The 26,316-nt window shown below is 41.7% G+C and overlaps 1 protein-coding gene across 23 annotated transcripts in view; it reads left to right on the forward strand.

Moving 5' to 3' along the window:
- Window positions 1-17,431, forward strand: part of LOC108932724 (ankyrin-3-like) — a 152,602-nt gene extending 135,171 nt beyond the window's left edge. For 14 of the 23 annotated variants that reach the window (XM_029251020.1, XM_029251015.1, XM_029251018.1 and 11 more), the window contains 9 exons: window positions 561-7,955; window positions 8,662-8,736; window positions 9,771-9,902; window positions 10,470-10,613; window positions 13,300-13,830; window positions 13,912-13,999; window positions 14,086-14,236; window positions 14,745-14,830; window positions 15,231-17,431. In XM_029251020.1, the coding sequence (XP_029106853.1) occupies window positions 561-7,955; window positions 8,662-8,736; window positions 9,771-9,902; window positions 10,470-10,613; window positions 13,300-13,830; window positions 13,912-13,999; window positions 14,086-14,236; window positions 14,745-14,810 (8,582 nt within the window). In that variant the 3' untranslated portion in view covers window positions 14,811-14,830; window positions 15,231-17,431. Of the gene's footprint in view, window positions 1-560; window positions 7,960-8,661; window positions 8,737-9,770; window positions 9,903-10,469; window positions 10,614-13,299; window positions 13,831-13,911; window positions 14,000-14,085; window positions 14,237-14,744; window positions 14,831-15,230 lie in introns of those variants that run through there. The other 9 variants (XM_029251029.1, XM_029251030.1, XM_029251034.1 and 6 more) reach the window with 4 other exon arrangements.
- Window positions 17,432-26,316: the final 8,885 nt, after the last annotated feature.

Genomic DNA, 26,316 nt, shown 5'->3' on the forward strand with positions numbered 1-26,316 from the left:
AGAATGCATGGAAGATGGCAGGTTGACTTCCTCTCTGGTGCTTCACAGTTTTCATGTTAGATGCCTGTTTCCAGAGTGTATCTTGCATGACATACATTGGTATTATAGACTTTAAGCCTAGTCTTTAACCAGTGTTTCTTTGTAGTACGTTTTGTTTAAAAACAGAAAAAAGACTTCTTTGTCAAGTATTCAAAGATAAACAAATACAACTCAATGCAAACAGATAAAAGGCACTTGTGGTTGAAAGTTAAAGTCAGTAGAATAAAGGTTTGGTATTCTGGGTCTAAACATGCTCTTTTTTTGTCCCTCATTGCCTAAGTGGATTTTGTTGTGTGTCTGTGTATACTGCCCTTTTTTGTTGCTGTTTTGCACTGAACCATGGATCACTGGAACATCCTCATTATGGCTCCATTGTAGTGATGTACCATTTATACATCCTGAATGTATTCTCCTTTCTCCTTTGATGATACAAGAGTCACTGATCATTTTTCTCTCTGATCTCTCTGTTTTTTCAACTATTTTTGTTTAATTTATGTTGCATTTTGATTTACTCAATTAAGAAACAGTTGAACGAAGTGCTGCAAGAACACTGCCCACTGGTTACGCTTACAAACCTGTCTTTTCAACAAGATCTTACCAGGCATGGTCGGCTGCTCCTATTACCGCCACTGGGCAAGCAAAATCTGGATTTGGTTCCCTCTCCAGCTCGTCGTCCAACACACCATCTGCCTCACCATTAAAGTCAGTATGGTCAATTACTTCCGCTTCACCAATCAAGTCCACGCTAGGAGCTTCAAATGCATCTTCGGTCAAGTCAGTTAACGACATAGCATCTCCCATCAGGTCATACAGAACAATTTCATCGCCAATAAAGACAGTAGTTCAGCATGCTCAGTATCCTGTGCCAGTTTCTACTGTCTTGATGTCCTCCCCAGTTAAAACTGGTTCAGACCCAGTGTTTGTCAAAGGACTTGCATCATCACTTTCCTCAAGAAATTCCACTGTTACAACTGCAGGGTCCCTGCTGGAGAGATCTTCAATCACCATGACTCCACCTGCTTCTCCAAAGTCTGCTCTCAACATGTACAGTTCAAGTTTGCCATATAAATCTGTCTTAGCCCCTGTGGCATCAGTGACATCTTCCCCTATTAAAACTGCATCTGGGCTATCCACTGTGAAATCTTCCACAGATGTTGCTGGGGCATCCAGAGGACTACTAGTATCATCTCTTTCTTCAGCTGCCAAATCTTCAGCTTCTCCATCAGCTGCTGCTCTCATCAATGGATCAGTTTCACCTATTAAATATCCTTACTCTTCCTCAAACTTTCTGTCCTCAGGAAGTACTAACAGTTTACAAGAAAGGATACAAGCAACTACTAATGCCGTAACAACAAGCATCAATGCAGCCATTGAGGAAGCCGAAAAGACCTTTAATTCTTGCTCTGCATCAGGCTATGGCACACTGAAATCTATATCCTCCTCAGCATCCTCGTCATATCAGTCAATTAGATCTCCTGCCTCCAATTCCATTTATACCTCGTTAAGGTCTCCAAGTTCATCCACCACCTCTGTTACATCTGGTACAATAACTGTACCAGTGTATTCTGTTATAAATGTTTCACCAGAGCCAAAACTTGCTGAAGTGTCTAGATCGGCAGCTGCACTGCTGTCCCCTCTAAAGACCATGTCTGCAGAGGTACACCCTCAATCTCAGTCTTCCTTCTCAAGAACATTGTCACCAATTAAGACTCTGTTAAATTGCCCCACTGGTCTAAAAACTAGCAGTTCACCTACATTAACATCTAGCCAGGAAATACTGAAAGATGTTGCAGAAATGAAAGAAGACTTAATAAGGATGTCTGCTATTTTACAGACTGACTCTAATTCAATGACCAAGAATTATCTCTCAGATACTCCAAAGGAAATCAGAATTGAAGATGACGAACCATATAGGCTTGTTGAGAAAGTGAAAGAGGATCTAGTAAAAGTCAGTGAAATACTAACAAAGGATGTGCTGAGTGAAAGCAAAGCTTCACTTAAAAATAAGACATCTGATGATGACTGGGTGGAGTTTACAAAGGACGAGATAGAGGAAGCTCAGAAGAATGGCTGGAGATATCCTGCAAGTTACAATGGAGAATCCTTTTGTATACGTGAGAAATCTATATCTGATAGAGATTTCAATTTAGCGAAGGTGGTTGATTATTTGACAAATGACATTGGTGGGAGTTCTTTTTCTAAGATGTCAGATGTAAAGCAGAGGTATGATGAAGTGAAAAAGGAAGGGGAGGAAAAACAGAAACGTATTCTAAAACCTGCCATGACATTACAAGAGCACAAGCTCAAAATGCCACCCTCAAACATGCGCTCTTCTGCTTCTGAAAAGGAATTGTGTAAACTTGCTGATGTTCTATTTGGGCCTGATGCAGTACCAGAATCTCCTGATGATATATCCCATGACCATGACAAGAGTCCGCTCTCAGATAGTGGTTTTGAAACAAGAAGTGAACGAACCCCCTCAGCTCCTCAGAGTGCGGAAGGGACTGGGCCTAAGCCCCTCTTTCAAGATGTTCCCATTCCTCCTGTCATCACAGAGACCCGGACTGAGGTTGTTCATGTTATAAGAAGTTATGAGCCCACTGATGAAACCCACACACCTGTTATGGAGGAAGGTAAAGTACTGAATTCATCTTCCTGTATTGATGCTGAAACAAAAGCTAATGGATACATCAAAGACAAAGTGAAGTCCTTTCAAATGAAAGTCAATTCAGACGAAGACTCTGTTTTGAGCAAAGGTATGCGTGTTAAAGAGGAAACCCACATTACAACTACTACCCGAATGGTTTATCATAAGCCTCCTAGTAATGACACTACTTCTGAGAGGATTGAGGAAACAATGTCTGTTCGTGACATAATGAAAGCATTCCAGTCTGGTCGAGATCCTTCTCGAGAGCTGGCTGGTTTATTTGAACATAAGGCTGGTAATTATGAAGTTAATGAAACATATCCGGGGATTCACGAAAAAGATAACTTAAAACCCAAAGTTGAAAGAATAATTGAGGTTCACATTGAGAAGGGTAATAAAGCAGAGCCAGCTGAGGTTACCTTACGTGAGACAAACCAGCACTCAGACAAAGAAATGTACATGTACAAAGGGGATCACAAAATAAAAGAACTGCCAGACAAAATGGAAACTGATTTTGAAGGGCAACAAGAGGAGGAGGAGCTTACTGCTGAAGAATCACTTCCCTCATGTATAGAGTCTCCCCGTGTGAATACCCCTGTCTCTCAGGAAGAAGACAGTCGTCCAAGTTCTGCACAGCTTGTTACAGATGACTCATATAAAACGTTGAATCTACTGAGCCAGCATTCTGTTGAATATCATGACGATGAATCATCAGAACTGAGAGGAGAGTCATACAGATTTGCTGAGAAAATGCTTCTTTCTGAAAAGTTAAACGTATCTCACTCTGACACTGAGGAATCTACTTCTGATACCCATCAAAACCAAAACTCTGGACTGCAAGGCTTGGAAAATTATGGTGAAATAATGTCAGGGTATTCTGGGCAAGATTTTTTTTTTAAGTTACAAAATGAGTCTTCCAACAAATTGGGTAAATTTGCCAACACAGATAAGAACTTTGACAAACTAACAGTATTGCATTACACTGCACAACCAGGTAGCTCAAAACATGATTTGCAGCCACATTGCACTGGGGGGAAACTTAACAAAACTGAGGAGGAAATGATTTATGAAGACAGGGTAGACCGAACCGTAAAGGAAGCAGAGGAGAAATTGAATGAGGTATCTCAGTTTTTTCGTGATAAAACTGAGAAATTAAATGATGAGCTCCACTCCCCCGAGAAAAAGCCTTGTAAGAGAGAACCCAGAGAAACCCGATCTGGACCTAATTCTACCTGTAGCAGTCCAGAAAAAACACAATCAAAGACAGGAATGAATAATGATGAATGGCGTAAGGGAAGGCTAAAGGAGACATCCATGGGGAAACTGGTTGACAGCTCAAATGAAAGAAAATGTACCAGTTTGCCAAGCAGCCCTGAAAGGTGCATTTTGTACCGGTACAATGACGACAAAACAAAACAAGGAATTGACCTTCAAGACAGCCAGGGTGGTGACAGCACCAAACCATTCCAACCGCAGTCATCTATAGTAAGCTCAGTAAGATTAAAATTTGAATCAGAGTTACAAAAGAAAGATATACATCCTCAGTGGGGACAGACTAAAATCTCCTTGAAACAGCTGCAGGATAGTAAGCTTTTTGGTGAAGCAAAGTCTTCCAAATCAGTAGATACCACTGAAAGTGGAATTTCTGGGGAAGATAATGGGGACCAGGCAACAAGTGGAAAGAGTGGTGATTTTCTTAAACTGCTACATTCCTCTAGCCCAAAAGAGTTAACTGGAAAGTACAATATCATTGCAGACAATAATTATTCTCAACATTTGCAGGAAGCATGTCATGAGGAAAAAGATGAAAACAAAAAAAAACACACTAGGTCTTGGGAGGGTCTAGGAAAAAGTGTTAAGCCTGAAAGTGATGAACTGACCTATACTGTTTTTCATGACACTTTGAAACAGAAACACAAAGCTGTTAATCAGGATATGATGCCTTGCCAAGGAGGATCACAGCAAGATATTAAAAGGGGTTCAGTATCTGGAAATGTTCCTTCTAGTCTTGCAACAACAACCATCACTTGCTCAAGACATGTGTTCCCTGAAGATTCTAGTAGCACTGAAAATTCAAGAAAGGCTGTTAAAAAAAACATGGAATGTCTAATTCCAGTTAGCATGCAGTCTGATTTCGCAGACGCTCTTCAACCTGAAAATCCAAGCATTTTTGTTAACCACTCAGGACAGAGTGAGTTATCTAGAAACAGATGTCAAAGTAACTCTGCAATAAGTCTATCTAGAGATGAGTCACCCAAAAAATGTCCAGAATCTTTAGAACATTGCCTAACAAAATGCACATCTTCTAACAAAGGCAGTGACAGCAGCTTCATAGAGTACACTGAAAATGTAACACCAAAAATGAAATTAGAAGATTTCCAAGAAATCAGAACTTTGCCAGTTTATGTCAGTATTCAAGTGGGTAAACAATATGAGAAAGAAACAGCTATTGGGCAACAGGGAACATACAAAAAGGTAGTTAGCCAAGAAAGTCGTACAGTACATGAGACTCGGGGAGCATTTTACACCGTCAAACAAAAACAACCACCATCTCCGCAAGGCAGTCCTGAAGATGACACCCTAGAGCAAGTAACTTTTATGGATAGTTCTGGAAAAAGTCCCCTGACTCCAGAGACACCTAGTTCTGAGGAAGTAAGTTATGACCTAACTTCTAGAACACCAGATTCTGTTATTGCTTTCATGTCAGGAAAAGCAAGTCCAATCCCTGAAGTTTCTGAGGAATCAGAAGGAGAGGACCAAGGTAAATCTTCTACCCACAAAGAATCAACATTCACAAGTCATGAGATAGTAAAAGAAAAAAGAATTGCTTACATTGAGTTTCCTCCACCTCCTCCGTTTGACCCAGAACAATCAGATCCTGATAAAAAAGGTTCCTGTGCCTCTTCAGAAGCTGATACTGAGATGATGGAAGTCAATCTTCAGGAGGAGCATGACAAACACCTTCTCGCTGAACCTATAATCAGAGTACAGCCACCCAGTCCTTTTCCCACAGGATCTGATGGTAGTGACTCAAGTGAAGATGAATCTGTATTTCAACCGATTCCTGTTAAGAAGTACATATTTAAAGTTTCAGAGGGGGAAGAGAAGAGGGACTCCAAACCTAAAAAACCAGAAAGGAATGGACATCCCAAAGGAGCAGTCAATAATGCTGATGTAAAAGGAGAAGATTTTGAGTATGAGCAGAATGGGAATGACCAGTCAATTACAGATTGCTCAATTGCTACTACTGCAGAGTTTTCACATGACACAGATGCCACGGAAATAGATTCTCTTGACGGATATGACCTTCAGGATGAGGATGATGGCTTAAGCGAGCAAGACCCAAAATCATCAAGCCTGTCCAAAGAAAGCAAAAGAAACAGGTGGTCAACAGAGAATTCCCTAAAGCCAAGTGATCGCTCCTTTACACAGACAAAGCTTGAGGTCATTGAAGAAGAGAAAGTTGCAAATGATGAAGTAGAAAAAACACAACAGAATGGTGAAACTGATAAAAAATCTGAAGATAGGAAAGATGGAGAAACTAACTACTCTTTGGAAGGGAGACACCCTGACAGACAAGGATTTTCAAATAGCTACTTTAGCTACCAACTAGAGGAGGAGTTTAACACACCTTTCAAAACTGTTGCTACCAAAGGTTTGGATTTTGATCCCTGGTCCAGCAAAGGAGGTGATGATGGAGTTTTTGATTCTAAAATAAAAGATGAAGAACCTAAACCTTTTGGTTTAGCGGTGGAGGACAGGTCACAAGCAACTACACCAGATACAACTCCTGCTAGGACACCAACTGATGAAAGCACTCCAACTAGCGAGCCTAACCCTTTCCCCTTCCATGAAGGGAAGATGTTTGAGATGACTCGCAGTGGTGCGATTGACATGAGCAAGCGGGATTTTGTTGAAGAAAGACTTCAGTTTTTTCAGATTGGTGAGCATTCCTCTGAAGGGAAGTCAGGGGACAGAGGGAAAAGGGTCAAGAGTCCAAGTGTAGTTATCTCACAGTCACTAACAGGGGAGAAAGTAGTAGGTATAAAGGTAGAAGCTCTCACAGACACTAAAGCAGACAAGTGCAGTCTCATTGAGATAAGCACTGAATGTTTGGACATGGCATCTGGTGAGAATTTGGTGGAGACGTCTTCGTGTACAGTCATGGCCTCTAAAATTGATTCCAAATTACGCACTCCCATTAAAATGGGAATAACAGCATCAATTACTGTAAAAAAGGATGCTGGGGAACTGACAGATTATAAACCTGAGTTATCAGACAAACAATTTGCAGAGCACTCAAGCCTAGCTTCACATGCAGAAAGTCAACCTGGTAAATACACAAATTCAAAACCACCTAATAAAAGAGATTTTCCTGCTGAGAACTGTAATAACAACAATAACCTTGAGTCATCCCACATTCAAGCCAATTACATTCAATGTGGAAGTGTAGTATTTAACTTACAGTCATCGTCAGAACCCACACTTCAGCAAGCTAGTAGGATAGAGGCATTGTTCTGTTGTGAGACAGAAAAAGTAAAGGAAAACATTGTACACTGTGAGCAAAGAAGGAATAATGAGACAAAGGAAACTCCAGTCAAGCAGCCAAAGTCAAGACTCCCAGTTAAAGCATCTAGTTTTTCATCCCACATACAGAGTACACCAGCTGGAAAGCAGAAGTCTAAACATGTAGTCAGACATGAAGAAAAAAGCAGAACCACAAGGAAACATGTAGACCCTTTTGCAGCTGCTGAGTCCAAATCTAGAATTCCAGTTAAAGAAGTTAAAAAGAGGCATGTAAATAATTCCATATCAGTGCAGATTGTGTCCAGATCACTAAAACCTGAGGTAGAAAAACCACGGCAGGTACGCTCCAGATTGCCTGTTAAAGACAGATCTACCTTTGACAAAAACTCAGTTTCAAACTCAGGCAGAGATCACTTGAGTGAGGTCTATAAACGCTCCATTGAGTACTTTAAAGGCATTAGTGGAGAGACTTTAAAAATTGTGGACCGCCTTTCTGATGAAGAGAAAAAGATGCAGTCAGAAATATCCGATGAAGACAGCACGTCAAGAAGCACCTCATTGTCAGAAGCCTCTCAGCCATCTTTTACATCGAGGTCTACTAGAGATGTGAAAACTGAGGCAGCACCCGTAAGAACAAAGGCTGGAAAGGTCGGCAGTGAGAGAAGGAGAAGTAGGCGGACTGGAGATGAAGGCAGTCAGGTTGCTGGGCCCCATGGGTGCCCCATCGTGGAGATCAAGCCTAGTTTGTAAAACTTTCAACTTGTTGATTTTAGTGCATGAGCCGTTGTGATTGCCTGTGGCGTGACTTAATTGTAGTTGTCATTCTGTCATTGTCATCTTTGTGTGCTGTCTTGATAAGAGTCCTTTTTAAGTAGAAAGTTACTGCAGCATGCCAGAGTTATGGTGCACTGGGCCGTTCTTTTATGAGCGGTTAGGTAGTTTACAACACTATACGACTTTACCAAGTTGTACAAAAGCATAGTACTACAAGCATACACAAGTTTTCGCATGTGTAGTTCCATTTAACACTGTGAAACTACATTAGTTTTTATACAGAGTAATTTCTCTTCGGTTTTCCATATAAAGCATATGATTGCCTGCATTACCCCATAGGATACCTATGGACCATTATAACCAGAGCACCAATGAAAAAATCACACTCAGTAGTTTGCATTAACATGACTGCTATCCTTTCTTGCCATTGTACAAACCAATTTTGTTTTCATGTTTTTTTGTATTATTATTATGTGTTTTGTAATTTAATAATGTATTAAAACTGTGTCTTATACTGTTTTATGTTAATTGGTACACTCTGTCACAGTTCTGAAAGAGAAAAATCTTTTTTCATTTCATGTTTTTGTTTGGCCAGAAAAGGAAGCAGTCTCTTGTTATTGTTTGGCAAAAATAAAATAAACATACTTTTAATCTTTTTTTCTTCTGCATCCCAGGTCCACAAAGTCCCTGTGAGAGGACTGACTTACGGATGGCTATAGTGGCAGACCATTTGGGACTGAGCTGGACAGGTAAGAGCAATGAGCAAGGTAATCACCTGAAGGAAATCTTGTATTCTTTAACATACTATACTATAACCCATCTTAAAAATGTGTGTGTGTGTGTGTGTGTGTGTGTGTGTGTGTGTGTGTGTGTGTGTGAGTGTCAGGGACAGAAGTGCAGGAGACCAGAGGTATTACCCAAGTGCGGAATTGTTTATTACTTTTGTGAAAGGCTAGGCAAGCAATGTGGTTGGGGACGGGTGTGTGTCAATGAATCGATGAGTGAACGTCGTGTTAAGGAATGATCTGAAGTCGTGGTCGAAGGACGAAGCCATGGTGGAGGTTGAGATGTCAGGACTTGGGGTGAGGAGATGAGGCTAGGTCCCCAGAATCCATGAACACAGGGCAAAGGACAAAAGGTGCTGGTTGCGAATGCAGAAGGGTTGGTCATCTCAGGAACATTCCTCAACCTGGGAGTGGTGGTGTGACTTTTTATATTTGATCCTGTTGATTCCTCCCAGGTGTGGTAGACTGTGGGGTGGTTCGGGATGTCACTATATATAACATCAATTTACATACACACATGTACATTTATATGTTGGAGTGTTCACATTTTGGAATTCATGCTAATATTTTTTTCCTACGTGAAAAAATGTCATTGTATTCAGGGATATATTTTCGTTTATTTGATGTAATATGCCTCACATACATGTTATTCTAACAAATATTTTCTTCTGTTAATATATGGAAACAAGTAGCTTATAGGGCTTATAGAATAAAAAATAACTCAGTATTGTTGACAGTATTCATATGTTTTATTTCTTTAATGATCAAGCTTTATTAAACAATACATGTTATGAATGTGTAAATTAAGTTTTCTGTTTTTGTGAATTAAGTTTTCCAGTATGCACGCGTGCGCGCACACACATACACACACACACACACACACACACACGCAGCGTCTACAACTGCTTGTCCTGAGCACAGTCGTGGCAAGCCAGAGCCTATCCCAACAACACAGGCACATATGTAAGAAAATATACATCTCATTTAATATGTTGCAGAGCTGGCAAGGGAAATGAATTTCTCTGTTGATGAAATAAATCATATTCGAGTGGAAAACCCCAACTCCCTGACAGCTCAGAGTTTCATGCTTTTGAAGAAATGGGTCAGCAGAGAGGGCAAAAGTGCCACAAGTAAGAATCTCCTGTTCTTTGTTATTGGCAAAAAGAATAAGACTTTACTAAAGCAATGTACTGTATGTCACAGTGTCATTTGCTGTTAATTTAGTGAAAAATCATTACTCAGATTAGGTTGTTGTTTGTTGTACTTTTAATGTTTTAAATATCCTGCATGTTATTCAGAACTGCAAGGTAGAATGTTTTAATGATTTAATTCAAATGTTCTCATCTGAACTGTTGTAAAATATTTTGAAATTTGTGTTGCTTCCTTGCAGACCTAATTTAAAAAAAAAAAAAAATGAAAAAAAAAATTTCTATTTATTTTGAAGATTTTTATGAATATTTATATTTTTATGCATTTAAAATGTATCAACATGTATCAAATATAAAAAATATATGCAGTGAGAAAAATAGAAATAACACTTGGTATTACAGTTCAGTTTTATTAGCTGTCTCCAGTTTTATTTATTTATTTATTTTTATATTTATAGCTCTTAAATTACTATGATATCCTGTAGGCTGTGTTATTGTTACCTTCATGTTTTCTGAACAAAATTAATTCATAATATGTTTCTGTTTCAGCGGATGCCTTAACTTCTGTGCTGACTAAGGTCAATCGAATGGATATTGTGACCTTGCTAGAGGGGCCAATATTTGACTATGGTAACATTTCAGGCACAAGAAGCTTTGCAGATGATAATGAGGTTTTCCTGGACCAGGCTGATGGTAAAGTTTAGCCACACTTAGGATACCTGCAAGTTTCTTGTTTTTCTGTTTTTACTGTGTGTTAAAATCCAGAATAGCCATTGTTATGGCATAGCTATGGTATCTAGTTTGAGATTTACCTCAGTGTTTGACCCTGAACAAGTTTTTCATTCTGCATTTTGTGTAGAAGTGCTACTTTGCTCTACATGAAATTAATCTCCAGAAAATCAAATATGTACAGTTCTAGATGAGAAACTGCATCATAATGTTAATGTTTGTAGTGGGATCTTTTCTAAAATAAAACTGAAATCTCTCATTATTAATGCTGGTTTTAAAGGGTACCATGGGTAGATTTTCAATATTTCAAAGAAGCATGAATTCTGAAATCATTGCAATACAATATAGACATATAAATACAGCAGAAATCTGACAATGTATTTGTGTATTTCGTACCTGGCATACAAGGATAATATATTCAGGGAAAGCAACAGAGATTTGCTACTCACTGCATAACTATATGGTTGTACTCATTATTATATTGACTTTTAGGGTTACTCCAAATTGTAAATAGCAAAAAATTTGTCCCTTTTGATGCTAAGCTGATTAGTTATGGGTCATCTGTTGTATATACAGTATTGAAGTATTTTTTTATTTGGAGTAAAGGAGAAATATTTACAAAAATTAAAAGATCTTAAGCTTCATTCAGATGGAAGTAAAGTGAAATTCAGCAAACATGATATGGAGACAAAAACTTATTTGGCAAAACTGGATGTGATACAGTGTCAAGGTAAATAAAATATTCAAAAATGGACCTTTGGCACCCTTTAAAGTAAACTTCATAATGTGACAACTGGTTTAGTTTCAGTCACTCTTCTTTTTAAAACGTTTATTTTTGTTAACATGTCAGCATATTTTAAAAAATTACATCACTGCTCTGTATGGTTATAAAATTGGTAACGTCAAACATAGTTTTGAATAATCTATTATGACTTGCTGTCTACAACTGCTTTTAATAAGTAGGTTTTTCTAATAACACAAGTTATAATATTTCAGCATTTCACCCTGTCCTTCTCCTACAAGCATGGCTCAGGCGTGCAGTTTGCTGCAGGTTTTTTGCCATAGCTGCAGGTTTGCTGTGTCTCCTGTGCCTCTGGACCTTCCAGTTGGAAAGCTTCCTTCGCAAAACCAGACCCCCTGCATCACCCACCAAGCCTTCCTGCGGCTGTCAAAACAGCTTTAAACACAAGCACTCTGGCTTCCTCCCTTCCATACAGTATACTGGTCCCCAGCCTCTGCTTTGGCTCCTCATGCCCAGCATGGCCTTGTCAAGGCTTCTTACGTTCTCATCTATGTTATTCATGTCTCGTCACTCTAAATAAATATTATGTCTTCCTTTCCTGGGGGGGCGCGGTGGTGCAGTGGGTTGGACCGGGTCCTGCTCTCCAGTGGGTCTGGGGTTTGAGTCCCGCTTGGGGTGCCTTGCGACGGACTGGCGTCCCGTCCTGGGTGTGTCCCCTCCGCCTCCGGCCTTATGCCCTGTGTTGCCAGGTTGGCTCCGGTTCCCTGCAACCCCGTATGGGACAGGCGGTTCAGAAAATGTGTGTGTGTGTGTCTTCCTTTCCTTCCTTTCTTTTTTTTCTACCTTCTTTTTACTGCGTACCCATACCCCTAGTTCTTTATCAGGTCTTTGGTTGAAACCATTACCATAACCATCCTTTTAACATCTGTTTCAGGTCTGTGTCAAAATATCACCCCACTAATGTTTTCTCAGAGTTACCTCATGGGCAAGATCCCTTTTATAATGCTGCTACTTCGATGCAGCCTCAACCCTCCAAGTATAACATCTCAGATTCTGTTCCATAACCTCTATCTGTTATATCTGAGTTCAGGCTCACACCCAAGAACTACCATCCCCATTCTTTGCAATTTCCTCTACTGATTTGGACTTCTGGGCCTTACTCACATGCTTTTAATTGTAAATGCCCAAAGCTCCTATCTTGGTCCAATGTCATCTTCAGTTCTGATACAATCCTGTCTCCATCTAATATCCGCGAAACGCATCAGAAGTCGATAATATTGTAAGTCGAAAATGCATTTATTGCATCTAATACACACCTCTGTGTGACAGACTGGGAGATGTGGATCGCTGCCGCTGCCCAGCATCATGAGAGAGTATAGCTCCACATATCACTTGCTCGTGAAAAAATCAAAATTCAAAATTCAAAGTACGGTTTCTACTGAATGTCTATTGCCAGCTCACCACTGTTAAGTCAAAAAAATCCTAAGTCGAACCATCGTAAATCGGGGACCACCTGTATTTAAAATATCCTTTTCTTTTCCAGTCACTGATGTCTTTAGAAGAATACTTCCACAAATATTACAATGATTTTATTTCTAGTGACATTCTAACATGCTTCGTTGTCTGATTATTTTTGAGTCATTTGCCTTTTATATTCAACAAACAAATCAATGGATGTTTTAACAGCCTTTTGCTAAACAACTCTGCAATAAAATCTGATAAAGTGTATCAAAATTGTTTTATTAATGTCTACATTACAATTTAATGTCATTCAGTTTTTGCCCTTCTGTGTGCATGCCATCAATCTATGTCATAGTGTTCATTTTGTTCATTTCATTTGAGTCATGCTTTTAGTGGTTGGTTCCTCTGGTGTAGTCTGCATCAGTCCAACTGTGTTGTCTTACTTAGGTTACCACAGCATCCAAATGGAACTGAAATCTTCCATGGAGCTCAACTATGAGCAGTCTGTCCCGCTCTGGAAAGAGGATCTCTTTAGCGAGGAGCCTAGCATAGACCCTCCTGGTAGTGACCAGCATAGACCCAGCTTATTGCTCCAGCAACCTTGCAGCTCCATTGTAGACACATGGCCCCCTACTGCCATGGCTGAAGAAATTTCTCCCGATGGCCCTGGGGCTGCAGGTGGAGAGGAGAGCTCCAGAGGAGAAGAAGAAGCTGACCCTAGGCACAGATCCATAAGCCCCTCAGAGCTGCGAGACTTTGCCACAGTAATAAAAGAGCAGGGCCTTTTATTTGATCAATGGCAGCTGGAAGATGACCCACTGACAGAGGAACCTCTGGTGGGCAGTGAGGACCCTTCCCTGAAAGCCTGGGCCCTTGTGCTGGGAGAGGGCAGTGAGTCTGGTTCTGCAGAGGAAGATAAGGACGTGCCCCCAAATAAATTAATGTCTCGTTTGGAAGATGCTGAGGCAGGCTCAGATGGTGAGGAGATAGCAGTGAAAAAGGTGCAGACAATTCTCTCCCCAGAACAACAGACAGAAAAGGACATGTCTTCAATTCTAGGTTGGCACAGTGAAGCAAGTGCAAATGTGGAGCCTCCCACCTCTGGACCCAGTGTGAGCTCTGAACTGACAGATCGACAAGATACCAGGTATGAAATTAGTTAGTACCCAAGTAAACATTCTCCCTAAGTTTCAATATTAAGGGCTCAGTTTATATTTTATTGTTATCCATTAGCCAGGAGAATTCCAGCAACTCAAATACCTCATCATCCAAGGGACAAACAGGGAAGCTGAAACAAAATGGGGAGCGTGTAGATTCAGTGAATAGAACGACGGCCCATGATGGTCTCCATGGCGAATCCTGTGATCCCAAGTACAAAGTCAAGGTAGTGTTTACACTGTTCATGCCCAAACACGTCTAGTGTAGTTCTCCAGAGGTTTCTACAACTGGCATTAAATTCTGAAAAGACAATAAGATTAGACAATAAAGAAAATTCTGTAAACTTCTTTTCAGAAGAGTTTTTAGTTATTCAAGTGCTGCATCTAACATGTTCCATTTTTTTTTTGGCATGACTAATTTGCCACAAAACACTTATGACTATATTACATATAATTTCTTCATGTGCACTGAACCAGTGTTTCAGATCAGATTCAGAACTCAAGCAAACTTTTACAATGAACACTCTTGAGGATTTTTTTACAACCTAAAATTATGGACCTTGGATTCTGTGTGTGCTTGCAAGAACAAACAATAATTGCTATTCTAATGTATTAAAAAGATTTGAAAGACTATTTCATTAATTTTTTTGAGAAAAATTTTATATCCACAAGAGCACTTTACAGACCTGTGACTAACAAACTGTGCTTCTTAATATTTTTGCATCTCTGTTTCAGCTGGAAGAGGGATCTAAAATTAAGAAGAGAGAAGGCAGATCTGGTGACAAGAAGATTTACTCATAGCGGTCTCTGTGCACTGTAAGGTAGGTACAGATCAACATCAGAAATGGATGGGGGCATTCATGGAAAGGATTCCTATAGCAATCCAAGCTTTCAATGCCTGAGTCTATGCATCTACAAAAGTCAGAGGGCACTGCGGAATCCAGCAGTGCTGTACAACATCATTAAAAAGCACCGTTAAATAAGTTACTTTTGCATACATTCCTTAATCGGGATAAAAGAGTTTTTCAAGTGGCACAAAGATAGTCTTTCTTAGCAGAATACAACATACTGTACAGTGAAGCAGCTAAGACTACAGTTTTAATCCAAACTATTAATCTACTAGCTCTCTGAAGTGCATAAAGAGAGATTTTGGTTAATTTTATAAAGCCCCAAAAGTTAATCACAATGTTGCTGATTCCTTGCTTTTTCCTTTTTTTTCAGGTGTTTCAAGGTTCTCATAATAAGTTCCTGGGTAGATGTGACAAGAAACTTGAGGAAATTGGCCAGTGAATGGCTTGGGCAGCTTCTACAATAAAGCATGGTTACCCAAGCATGAGCATGGACATTCAGTTACTGTGAATGACCTGGAGCATTTTAGTAAGTGACAACGATGTGCCATGGTGCTGACAAAGGCTCTGTGAATGGAGGAGCACCGAAAAACAGAGAGGACCACCCAAAGACAGGGGCAACCAAGCAGATGTTTCCCGTGACCAAAGATGGCAGGAATGCTCATTAGAGTGCAGAAAAGGGAAATATGAGCAGAAAAATAAGAATCACCCTCTTCACTCGCCTTACATTTCTTCTTGGACCCACAACGTCAGGGTGTAAAATGTTGTTTTGTTGCTTTTAAACAAAATTAATGATTTTGTTGGATGTAAATGAAATTGTATAAATTCTAAAATAATTAGCTGACAGATTTCGGCACACACTTGCAGGTGCATTGAAATTTAAAGACATTATGAAAATGGTTCCACTTAAAAAAAAAAAAATTAAAAATTAAAGTTTGCATTTTACTTCACGTGTTCTTGTATAATTGTAATAGTAAGTAAAATGTTTGTAAATGGAAAAAAGCTAGGCTGATTTTCACAGGAAATTTCTTTCAAATCTGCTGCAACTTTTGGACATTCTCAAAATGGGAATATTTGTTGTGTGAAAAGAAAAAAAAACTCAGAGAGCTAATATTTTGATGCATGCAAATCCCCTTATTTTAGTTACAAATTTTCTAAGTTTGCAAACTCTGTAGTAAAGAATAACAACAAAGATAACCCTGTGTATACACACGTGGCCATAACATTTGTCAGAACTGACGGTTTTTAGAAGAAATAACACTTAAAACATCCATTGTGGATAAATGGAAGTGTATGGACACTATCTTCTTCAGCCTCAAGCAGTCTTTTGGATGTGCTACTGTTTTTAGTATTTTTCCTGAAGGGCAAAATCTGCAAATAAATGCTTTGGAGTCAAGATGGACAGGTTATCAGTATATATCTGTAGACTGACATGCTGTAATATTATAATTGTATTGTCTGTTGGCTATAAGCTGTAGAAGTCTCTGTAAGCCAGTCATTTGTAATCATTTTAGCAGTGTATTAGTTTTTAAGGCTGCTGTGATTGAAAAACGGCATTTCATTCTTTTTTGTGTGATTTTCTTAAATATAGCCTATCCATTCAAGAACACTCAAGGCAATCATTGTTTGTAGCGGCAATAACGTGTACAACACAATGAGAAACACTGGAGGAAATAAGTTATTTAAGCATACAATAAATAGTGTTTAAATTCAGAAAATTGTGTGGTCTTCTAGAAATGAGAATATGTATATGCAGTATCTAACACTGTTTTGATAGCTTATGACAAGTTACATCACAAAAAATGTTGTCCATTAGGTATTTTTCTTCAGCAATGTATGTCAAGGGAAAACCCTTTGGAACATATCCCTTTTGTTTCTTAAATAATTAGAAAGCTCTTACACTGTTAAGTTTGAGGGTATTTTCTGGAGTGAATGAAAGGTAATGTAGCCATCAATGTTATTCTACAGAATGTGAAGAATGGATGTTTTTTGTAAGATGAATCAGTTTGAGGGTTTCCTTAATGTAAATTATTCAAGCCAATGTACAATGCATCATTCTACATTGTCAAGTCATTTAAATGAAACATACAGCAACTGGAATGCTGAAGACAACTGTGCAATTTGTACATTTGGTCTGGGGCGAAGACATAAATTAAGTAATAAGTTACTTTTGCAAACCTGTTTTCTTTCATTTCCTTTGCTTTAAGTCTGTTTTTATTTTTCTTTGAAACATCTGCCTTGGAATGGGAATTTATGGATTGCATTGGATACTGAGCAGATTCTTAAGATATCATTATTATGATTGTTACAATAATTTTAGTCAAGGAGTATGAAGCTTAATGTTAATGCTAAGCTGTTGTTTTTTTACGCTTTATAGTATAGCTCACAAGTAAGAATTATACTTTCAAATAATATAGTGGTGCTGTGAAATAAGTAGCACACTGTGCTTTTGAACTTCATCCTCAGTATTCAATGTAATTACTTTTATTTTTATATTTGTTATAAATTCCATGACAGCATAAGTTATGTTAATCATCCATCAAATGTATTGTAAACCACAGTTTTTGAATAAAATCCCCAAATTAAAAAAAAAAAAAAAAAAAAAAAAAAAACCTAAGATTTATTTTATGAATTCCCAAGTAAAATATAAATTGTTCAAAAAGTTAGTACTAAGCAAAAGAGTAAAGGATGAAAACATTTATTCACTGAATATTTTACATTGAGCGGGGGTGCAGTGGCACAGTGGGTTGGACCACAGTCCTGCTCTCCGGTGGGTCTGGGGTTCAAGTCCTGCTTGGGGTGCCTTGTGGCGGACTGGTGTCCTGTCCTGGGTGTGTCCCCTCCCCCCCTCCCCCTCTGGCCTTGTGCCCTGTGTTGCTGGGTAGGCTCTGGTTCCCTGCAACCCTGTATGGGACAAGTGGTTCTGAAAATGTGTGTGTATTTTACATTGTTTACTCTTATGCTCAGTACTGACTTCAACATTTTGAACACACACACACACACACACACACACACACACACACACACACACACACACACACAGTCTGAAACTGCTTGTCTCATGTGGGGTCACAGGGAGCCAAAGCCCAACCCGACAACACAGGGTGTAGGGCTGGAGAGTGAAGGGACACACCAGGAGAAGATGCCAGTTCGTCACAAGGCACCCCAAGCGGGACTCAAACCCCAGACCCACCAGATGGCAGGACCCGGTCAAACCTACTGCGCCACCACACCCCCCAAGATTTTGAACAATTCAGTGTTTTAATTATGTTCTTTAAATAATAATTGACTAGTGTATTAGTCTGAGCACTTCCATAAAACACTGATGATAACATGATAACACTTTACATTATATTTATGCATTTAGAAGACACTGGTGGCCTACAGCTCAGAAGAAGCATGGGCATCCCACACCAGACAGAAGGTTCAGGTAGATTCCTTTGATAAGAAAGCAGAAACTCTGTTTAAGAATTTCATTCTGGTGTGTCAGCATGAAAAACATTGTAAAATGTATTTGCTAGTATATGCTGTTTATTAAGTTTTTTATGTTAAATGCAAACATGAAAAGAACGTGACAGTACTTGAAAATGTTTGCATAACATAACTGCTGCTAGCATCAAAACATTGTTAAGCCATTCAGATATGCATTCAGGAAGATTTTCATGATACATGTACATGGTACTTGTATCTATGACAATAACCTTGAAACTTGAAACACACACATCATCTGAAACTGCTTGTCCCATACAGGGTCGCGGGGAGCCGAAGCCTAACCCGGCAACACAGGGCAAAAGGCTGGAGGGGGGAGGGGACACACTCAGGACAGGACGCCAGGCCATCGTAAGGCACCCCAAGCGGGACTCAAACCCCAGACCCACTGGAGAACAGGACCCGGTCAAACCCACTGCGCCATCGCACCCCCCTCCAGCAAAACCAATTTGTATAATTTTAAAGGTACTCAAACATTTACATTACAATACAATACAAGAGTAGTGGCTGTGTAAAGGCTTATCTGGGCATGATCCTAAACTTATGGTGCATGAGCATTTGCACCAAACATGAAGTAGAGAGATTATGGGTGAAGTGAGTCCGGGAGAGGTGAGTTTTCAGACCCTTCTTAAATGTGAACAGAGTTTCAGCAGTTCTGAGTGAGAGGAGGAGGTGATTCCACCTCTGTGCTTTACCTTCGGTGTGCGGGACCACCAAGCGGGCAGAAGTAGATGAGCAAAGCAGTCTGGTTGGGGTGTAGTGGTTGATCAAGTCTTGTAAATAGCTAGGAGCAGTTCTATTGATGCATTTCTAGGCAATAACCAGGGTCTTAAATTTGATCCAGGTAGTTATAGGAAGCCAGTGCAGAGAAACGAATAGAGGAGATACATGGGAATGCTTTGGTAAGTCAAACACGACTCGGGCAGCAGCATTCTGTATCAGCTGCAGAGGTTTGATAGCAGCGGGAAGGTGACACAAGGAAGAGCTGCAGTAGTCCAGGCGAGATTTCACCATGGCCTGAACAAGTAGTTGGGCAGAGTCTGTTGTGAGGTAAGGATGGATCCTGCTAATATTATGCAGGATGTATCTGCAGGGGGTGCGGTGGCGCAATGGGTTGGACCGGGTCCTGCTCTCCGGTGGGTCTGGGGTTCGAGTCCTGCTTGGGGTGTCTTGCGACGGACTGGTGTCCCGTCCTGGGTGTGTCCCCTCCGTCCTTATGCCCTGTGTTGCCGGGTAGGCTCCAGTTCTCCACGACCCCATATGGGACAAGCGGTTTAGAAAATGTGTGTGTGTGTGTGTGTGTCTGTCTGCAGGATGGTTTGTGGTTTTGATGTGCTGAGCAAAAGAAGTGAGTGAGTTGTCCAGTTTGATTGATAGATTGTGACAGAGGGACAAGCCAGCTGGGAGGTGAAGAATCTGTTTTGGAGAGGTTGAGGTGGTGATCAGACTTCTATGCAGAGATGTCTGACAGGCAGGTAGCTATGCATGTAGAAATGTCTGATGCTCCAGGTGGAAAGGAGAGGAAGAGCTGGGTTTCATCAGTGTAGCACTGGTATTTGAAACCATGGGAGGCTATGACCGGGCTGAGGGTGGAAGTGTAGATTGAAAAGAGAAGAGGACCCAGTACCGAGCCCTGTGGGACACCAGTTGAGAGGGGCAGAGAAGAACGGGAGATCTGCCAGACCACTTGATAGGATCTGTCAAATAGATAGGACTCAGACCATCTTAGTGTCGTTCCTTCGATCCCAAGCTGACTAAGAGAGGAGACTAGGATCTGGTTGTTGACAGTGTCGAGTGCTGCAGACAGGTCGAGGAGGATGACGATCAAGGAAAGGGAGGTGGCTCCAGCCGACTGGAGAGCAACAGACACTGCCAGAAGTGTCATCTCCATAGAGTGACCAACTTTGAAACCAGACATCTCTATAATGACACCGCACAGCTTTTTCTTGCCATTTGTTGTCTTTACTCAGTAAACATGGTGAGAGTGATTCCTGTTAACTGGGGTGTAGCCTCTTTAATATCAGCGCTAGTTTTTTACGACATGTGCTTCAGTACCCTCCTCTCAATCTATCTCTGTACTCCTTAGGTATCCTTCTTGTACCTACCATACACTACTTCCATCTACAGGCAATACCAGGAGCAACAACTGATCATCACATCTACTCTTCTTTATAAGTATTGACTTCTGATGACACAAAACTATGGCAATAGCAATGAATGCAACAGGAAAACAAATAGTCTGTTGTTACTTAAACCTGAAAATTTCAGAACCATGCATTTTCTTTATTCTTCTCAAATGCCACAGGAGATGGGCATGTACACATCAAGTCTATCAGGTTTCTTTATGGTACGTAATGATCTTCTTAATACAGGAGGATTATTTGTCTCTGCAGAATGACCATTATCAGGTCGGACAGACAAAGAAGTCTGTGTGCTCAATGGTACTTGTTCTTGAGGTGAGACTTGAACCTTTTTTCTCTTTTGATCATTCAATGTCTGGTTTGTTTTTTCTTTCTTGAGAAGACTTCTGCGATTTCTCCTGAAGACATGTCCATTTTCTGCTCTGACCATGTATGATCTTGGACTCACTTCCTCCAGCACAACAGTTTTTTTGTCCCAGTAGTTTGAATCTCCAAATCTCAGAATGTCATCTTTTGATAACGGTTTCAGTTTTTTGGTATGTTTGTCGTAGTTTACCTTCTCTTTCTTTTGTAGAGCTTTTTGTTTCATTGCAGTGTTTTTATCACATCTTGTTTTGTGTCAGTTCTGTAAGGAAGTGTTGTTCTTATTTTGCGACCCATCAAGAGTTCTGGAGGAGATGCAGCATGTTCCAGAGGTGATGCTCGATAACTCAGCAGAGCTAAATATGGATCTGATTTGCTCTCTGATGCCTTCTTGAGCAATTGCTTCACAATGTGCACTCCTTTTTCTGCCTTCCCGTTAGACTGATGATATTGTGGACTTGAAGTGAAATGCTGGTGTGGTAGGAAGAAAAAACTCAGTTCAGTCAGACACTCAGATTGCAGAAAAGTTCATTTATTCATGTGCACATGGGTGAACCTCCTAGAGAGAGTCACACCCCAGCAGTTAAGCAAGCAGATATTTATACACATTCTAGGGCAGTTCTTCGCAAGCATGGGTGAGATACATGTTTTGTTTCATTATCCAAAACAGGTCAAGGTGCCCCCCAATTTCCCGTCCTTTCATGAAAACACTCCCAACCGTCGCCAATGTTATCACTCTCAATACGCACAGTCTCACGGGAACTATGTAATTCTGTATTCCTTCTGATGTCTTATGGGAACAAGCTGAGACAAAAAGGGACAAACTGGCATCAGACTGCTGCCTGGAATGTGGCGCTTTCTTGCACAGGCAGTTTCACTAGTTAGACATTGTAATACATAAGCATATAGGCATAGCAAGGCTGTAGAATCAAATTTTCATTCCACACTGGAAATCATACTGAGTGGCAAAGCCCTGAAACTCTCTTGAATTGTAACAAGGGCCATTGTCACTCATTACAACATGCGAAATGCCATGCCTGGATTTCATGTGTTGTATCACACATTGCACTTGAAGAATTGGATAACAAGACTATTTCTGGGTAACTGGAAAAATAGTCCAATACCAATAGGTAATCCTTGCCATTTATATGGAATAGATCAGTGCCCACTTTCTGCCATGGATACTCAGATAAGTCTGTTGTGATCATGGGCTCTCTTGCCTGCTTGTTTTGATACTTCAGACAAATTTCACATGTACTGACCATTTTCTCAATGTCAGCATTCAGTCCAGGCCAGTAGATTGAATCCCTAGATCTTCTTTTGCATTTCTCCATTCCAAGATGTCCATCATGTATTCTGCAAAGCATTTCTTTTCTCAGCACTTGTGGAATTACAATTCTGTTTTGTCTCAACAGAAGACCATTTGCCACCCTGAGCTCAGCAATAACATTGTAAAATTGCGGACATGAGCCCTTGACCACTGTAAAAAGTGATATGTGGTTCTACTAAAAAAAAAAATAGGCAAAAATATACACACACACATTTTCAGAACCACTTGTCCCATATAGGGTCACAGGAGCCTACCCAGTAACACAGGGCATAAGGCCAGAGGGGGAGGGGACACGCCCAGGACAGGACACCAGTCCGTCGCAAGGCGCCCCAAGCGGGGCTCGAACCCCAGACCCACTAGAGAGCAGGACCCGGGCCAACCCACTGCGCCACCGCGCTAGGCGAAAATATTACAGCAATAATTTTAAGTAAATGTCAATAGCATATATTATTAAGTGAAATCTACTTAATGAAAGGACGGGGGTGCGGTGGCGCAGTGGGTTGGACCGCAGTCCTACTCTCCGGTGGGTCTGGGGTTCGAGTCCCGCTTGGGGTGCCTTGTGACGGACTGGCGTCCCGTCCTGGGTGCGTCCCCTTCCCCCTCCGGCCTTACGCCCTGTGTTGCCGGGTAGGCTCCGGTTCCCCGTGACCCCGTAAGGGACAAGCGGTTCTGAAAATGTGTGTGTGTGTGTGTGTGTACTTAATGAAAACAAGTAAAATTACCAAAATTATTTATGCACAAAAAAACAACAGCATCTAAAAAAAACTCATTCATTCTACTAATTATTTTAAATTATCTCTGTTGCAAACCCAGCTTCAGTGCCTCAAAGTGGCGCAACAGTGGCAATGGCTGTCTGGTAGCTATGGCGGTTGGATATACTCTGTATATCCTGGCAGGTTCAACCATGCCGCATTGGTACCGGACTATCGGTCATGCAGGTGGATCGCCTTAGCAGAAGCGGGCGTATGGTCCATCCTGTAGAGGCTGGAAGCTAGCTAAATTGAAGAGGTGCAATGGCCTGCCCGCCTAGCCAGCGGGGTGGCGTCATCTTCTGGCTAAAACAGCACGAAGAAATGGGCCTCAGTACCCTGCACGTCAATCGGACCGTGCCACGGCGGCGGTACGCCATCCGAGCGACGAGAGGCCGCTAAGAATCTCAGGTTCCAAGAAGCCGCCGCGGAACAGGACTAACCTTGCCATTTGCACCTACAACTGCAGGTCTTTGGCAAGGGGGAACGGATTGAACCACCTGATGGAGGAGAAGATGAAGATTAGATGCGACGTGTTGGGTCTGTGCGAGACTCGGCAGAAGAAGGAGATGAGTGCGAGGTGGGAAGATGGATGCGCTGTAAGACTAGGAAAAGCGGATGGCAGCAGATCAGTTGGGGGTGTCGGGTTCATCATAAGCAAAGAATGGACTACGAAGATCGCCTCATGCCATTTTGTGTCATCGCGTATCGGAGTGCTCAACGTGAACCTCTCGGGAAAGGCCACCCTTAAGATCATCCAGACCTACGCTCCCACCAGTGCCAGCGACGACGATGAAGTGGAAGAGTTCTATCGCCAGCTAGACATGATGCTAGCTCGGAAATCCACTTACACCGTCGTGATGGGAGACTTCAATGCAAAGGTCGGAAAAGGGAGGCAAGGTGAAAGGTATGTTGGAAAGTTTGGAACTGGAGAAAGAAATGAAAGAGGGGAACGTTTGGTCACTATGGCAGAGGCGAGAAAAATCTACATCGGGAACAGCCTGTTCAAGAAGAACAGCGAGAAAAGATGGACCTGGATAGCCCCTAACGCTGCACATCGCAATGAGATCGACTACATCCTGGTCGACAAGCGGCGCATTCTGCAAGACGTCTCTGTCGTAACGCCATTCAACACCGGCAGCGATCACCGCCTGCTCAGGGCCAAGATCGTCATCGACAGGACAAAGGAGAAGAAGACACTGCATCTGACGTCGAGGGAAGAACGTGTGAAGGTCTACGATGGAAAGCGACTGCAGGAAGCGATGGAGAGGAAATCCTGGTGCCGAATTGACGGAATTGACGATGATTATGACTCACTGATCGAGAAACTGAAGGAATGCTTGAGGGAGGCAAAGGAGGCGGGCCCAAGGGAGCAGAAGGGAAGAATCTCGGAAGAAACCAAAAAACTTCTCGAGAAGAGAAAGAACATGAAGAGGACTGCGGAAGATCACCTTGAATATTCCATTCTCAGCAGGGTGATACGACTGCAGCTGAAGAGAGACTTCGAAAAATACCGGATGGAAAAGCTCCTGAAGGCCGCCGAGGAAAGGAAGAGCCTCAAGAAATGTGAAAGGGGGATGGCACTCTATAAATCGGAAGTGACGAAGCTGAAGAACTCGGATGGTGCTACAGCCGATGAAAGAGGCGAGGTGGTAAAATCTGTAAAGACTTTTACACTAAGCTTTTCAAATCTGCTGTGAAGATTGAACCACCACAGTCACTTCAAAGGAAGGAGAATGTGCCCCCCATTCTCGTAAGTGAGGTTGAAAGGGCCGTCAATTTGATGAAGAGGGAAAAAGCACCGGGGAAAGATGGCATAACATCTGAAATGTTGAAGTTGGGCGGAGAACAGCTCTGGAAAATCCTCGCCGAACGGTTCAGTCACTATCTGAACACGTGCAAGATACCATCGCAGTGGAAAGAGTCGAGAACCATCCTGCTGTATAAGAAGGGAGATAAAGAAGACCTGAAGAACTATCGTCCCATATGCCTCTTGTCCCACATCTACAAGCTGTTCACGAAGATAATCCTAACACGATTATCAGAACACTTGGATGGACAACAACCAAGGGAACAAGCAGGCTTCCGAAGAACCTACAGCACGATGGATCACATCTTCACTCTGACCCAATTGCTGGAGCGAGCGAAAGAGTACAGGCTGCCACTATGCGTCGCGTTCGTGGACTACGAGAAGGCCTTCGACAGCGTCGAGATCAACGCAGTGCTAAAGTCGTTGGAGATGCAAGGAGTCGAGGCGCAATACATCGAACTCCTACGGGAGGCGAATTCCGGATGTACCACCGACATCGCTCTGCTGTCGTCGCCGATTAGAATACCAGTCGAGAAGGGCGTCAAACAAGGAGACACCATCTCTCCGAAGCTCTTCACCACATGTCTCGAGCAGATCTTCAGAGACATCGACTGGAAGGGCGGCGTAAACATCAACGGCGAGCTACTGACCCACCTCCGTTTCGCTGACGATATCGTCCTCGTCGCCGAAACCACAGATCTACTTCAGACCATGCTAACCGAGCTAGACATCAGAAGCTCGAGAGTAGGCCTCAAAATGAACCGCATGAAGACCAAGTTCATGCGGTCAGATTACGCAACAAGGGGCCGAATAGTGGTTCAAGGCGATGAAATAGAGGAGGTGGAGGAATACGTCTACCTTGGACAAGAAGTAAATATGCGTCGAGACATGGAGAAGGAAATCTCGCGGAGAATAAGGGCCGGATGGAAAGCGTTTAACTCCATCAAGGATGTGCTCAAAGGAAAGTTGGATAAGACCACCCGCGCGAACCTCTTCAATGGCACAGTTTTACCTGCAATGTTATACGGCAGTGAAACTTGGGCCACCACGAAGAGAGAAGAGCAAAGGTTGGTAAGTGCTCAAAGGGCGATGGAGAGATCTATGCTGGGAATATCACTAAGAGAACATATCCGGAGTGAGACGATCAGAGAGAAATCCGGCGTGAGGGACGTCATCAACGAGTACGAGAAGCAAAAGTTGAGATGGGCCGGACACGTTGCTCGGTTCACCGACAATCGGTGGACTCGCGCAATTGTCGAGTGGTATCCGCGTGAGCGGAAAAGGCCACTCGGAAGGCCTCCAAAACGATGGATTGACGACATAAGAAAAACGTTTGGAGCTACGTGGATGAGGAAGGCGCGATCCAGAGAGGAATGGGAAGCGTGCTGTGACCAGCGGAGTCGATTCGACGCCCGATAGTCTGGTCGGTCAAGACAATCAAGACAATTTTAAATTATCTAACAAATAAATTTAGTAATATTGCTTGGATGGTTTTCATAGATATACAACGTTATTTAACTCAATTAAGCATTGTTTTGCTTTTGTGTGACTTTTTAATTACTGCATTACACATGTGT

Source organism: Scleropages formosus, chromosome 4 (assembly GCF_900964775.1).
Source record: "Scleropages formosus chromosome 4, fSclFor1.1, whole genome shotgun sequence".
NCBI classification, from domain to species: domain Eukaryota; kingdom Metazoa; phylum Chordata; class Actinopteri; order Osteoglossiformes; family Osteoglossidae; genus Scleropages; species Scleropages formosus.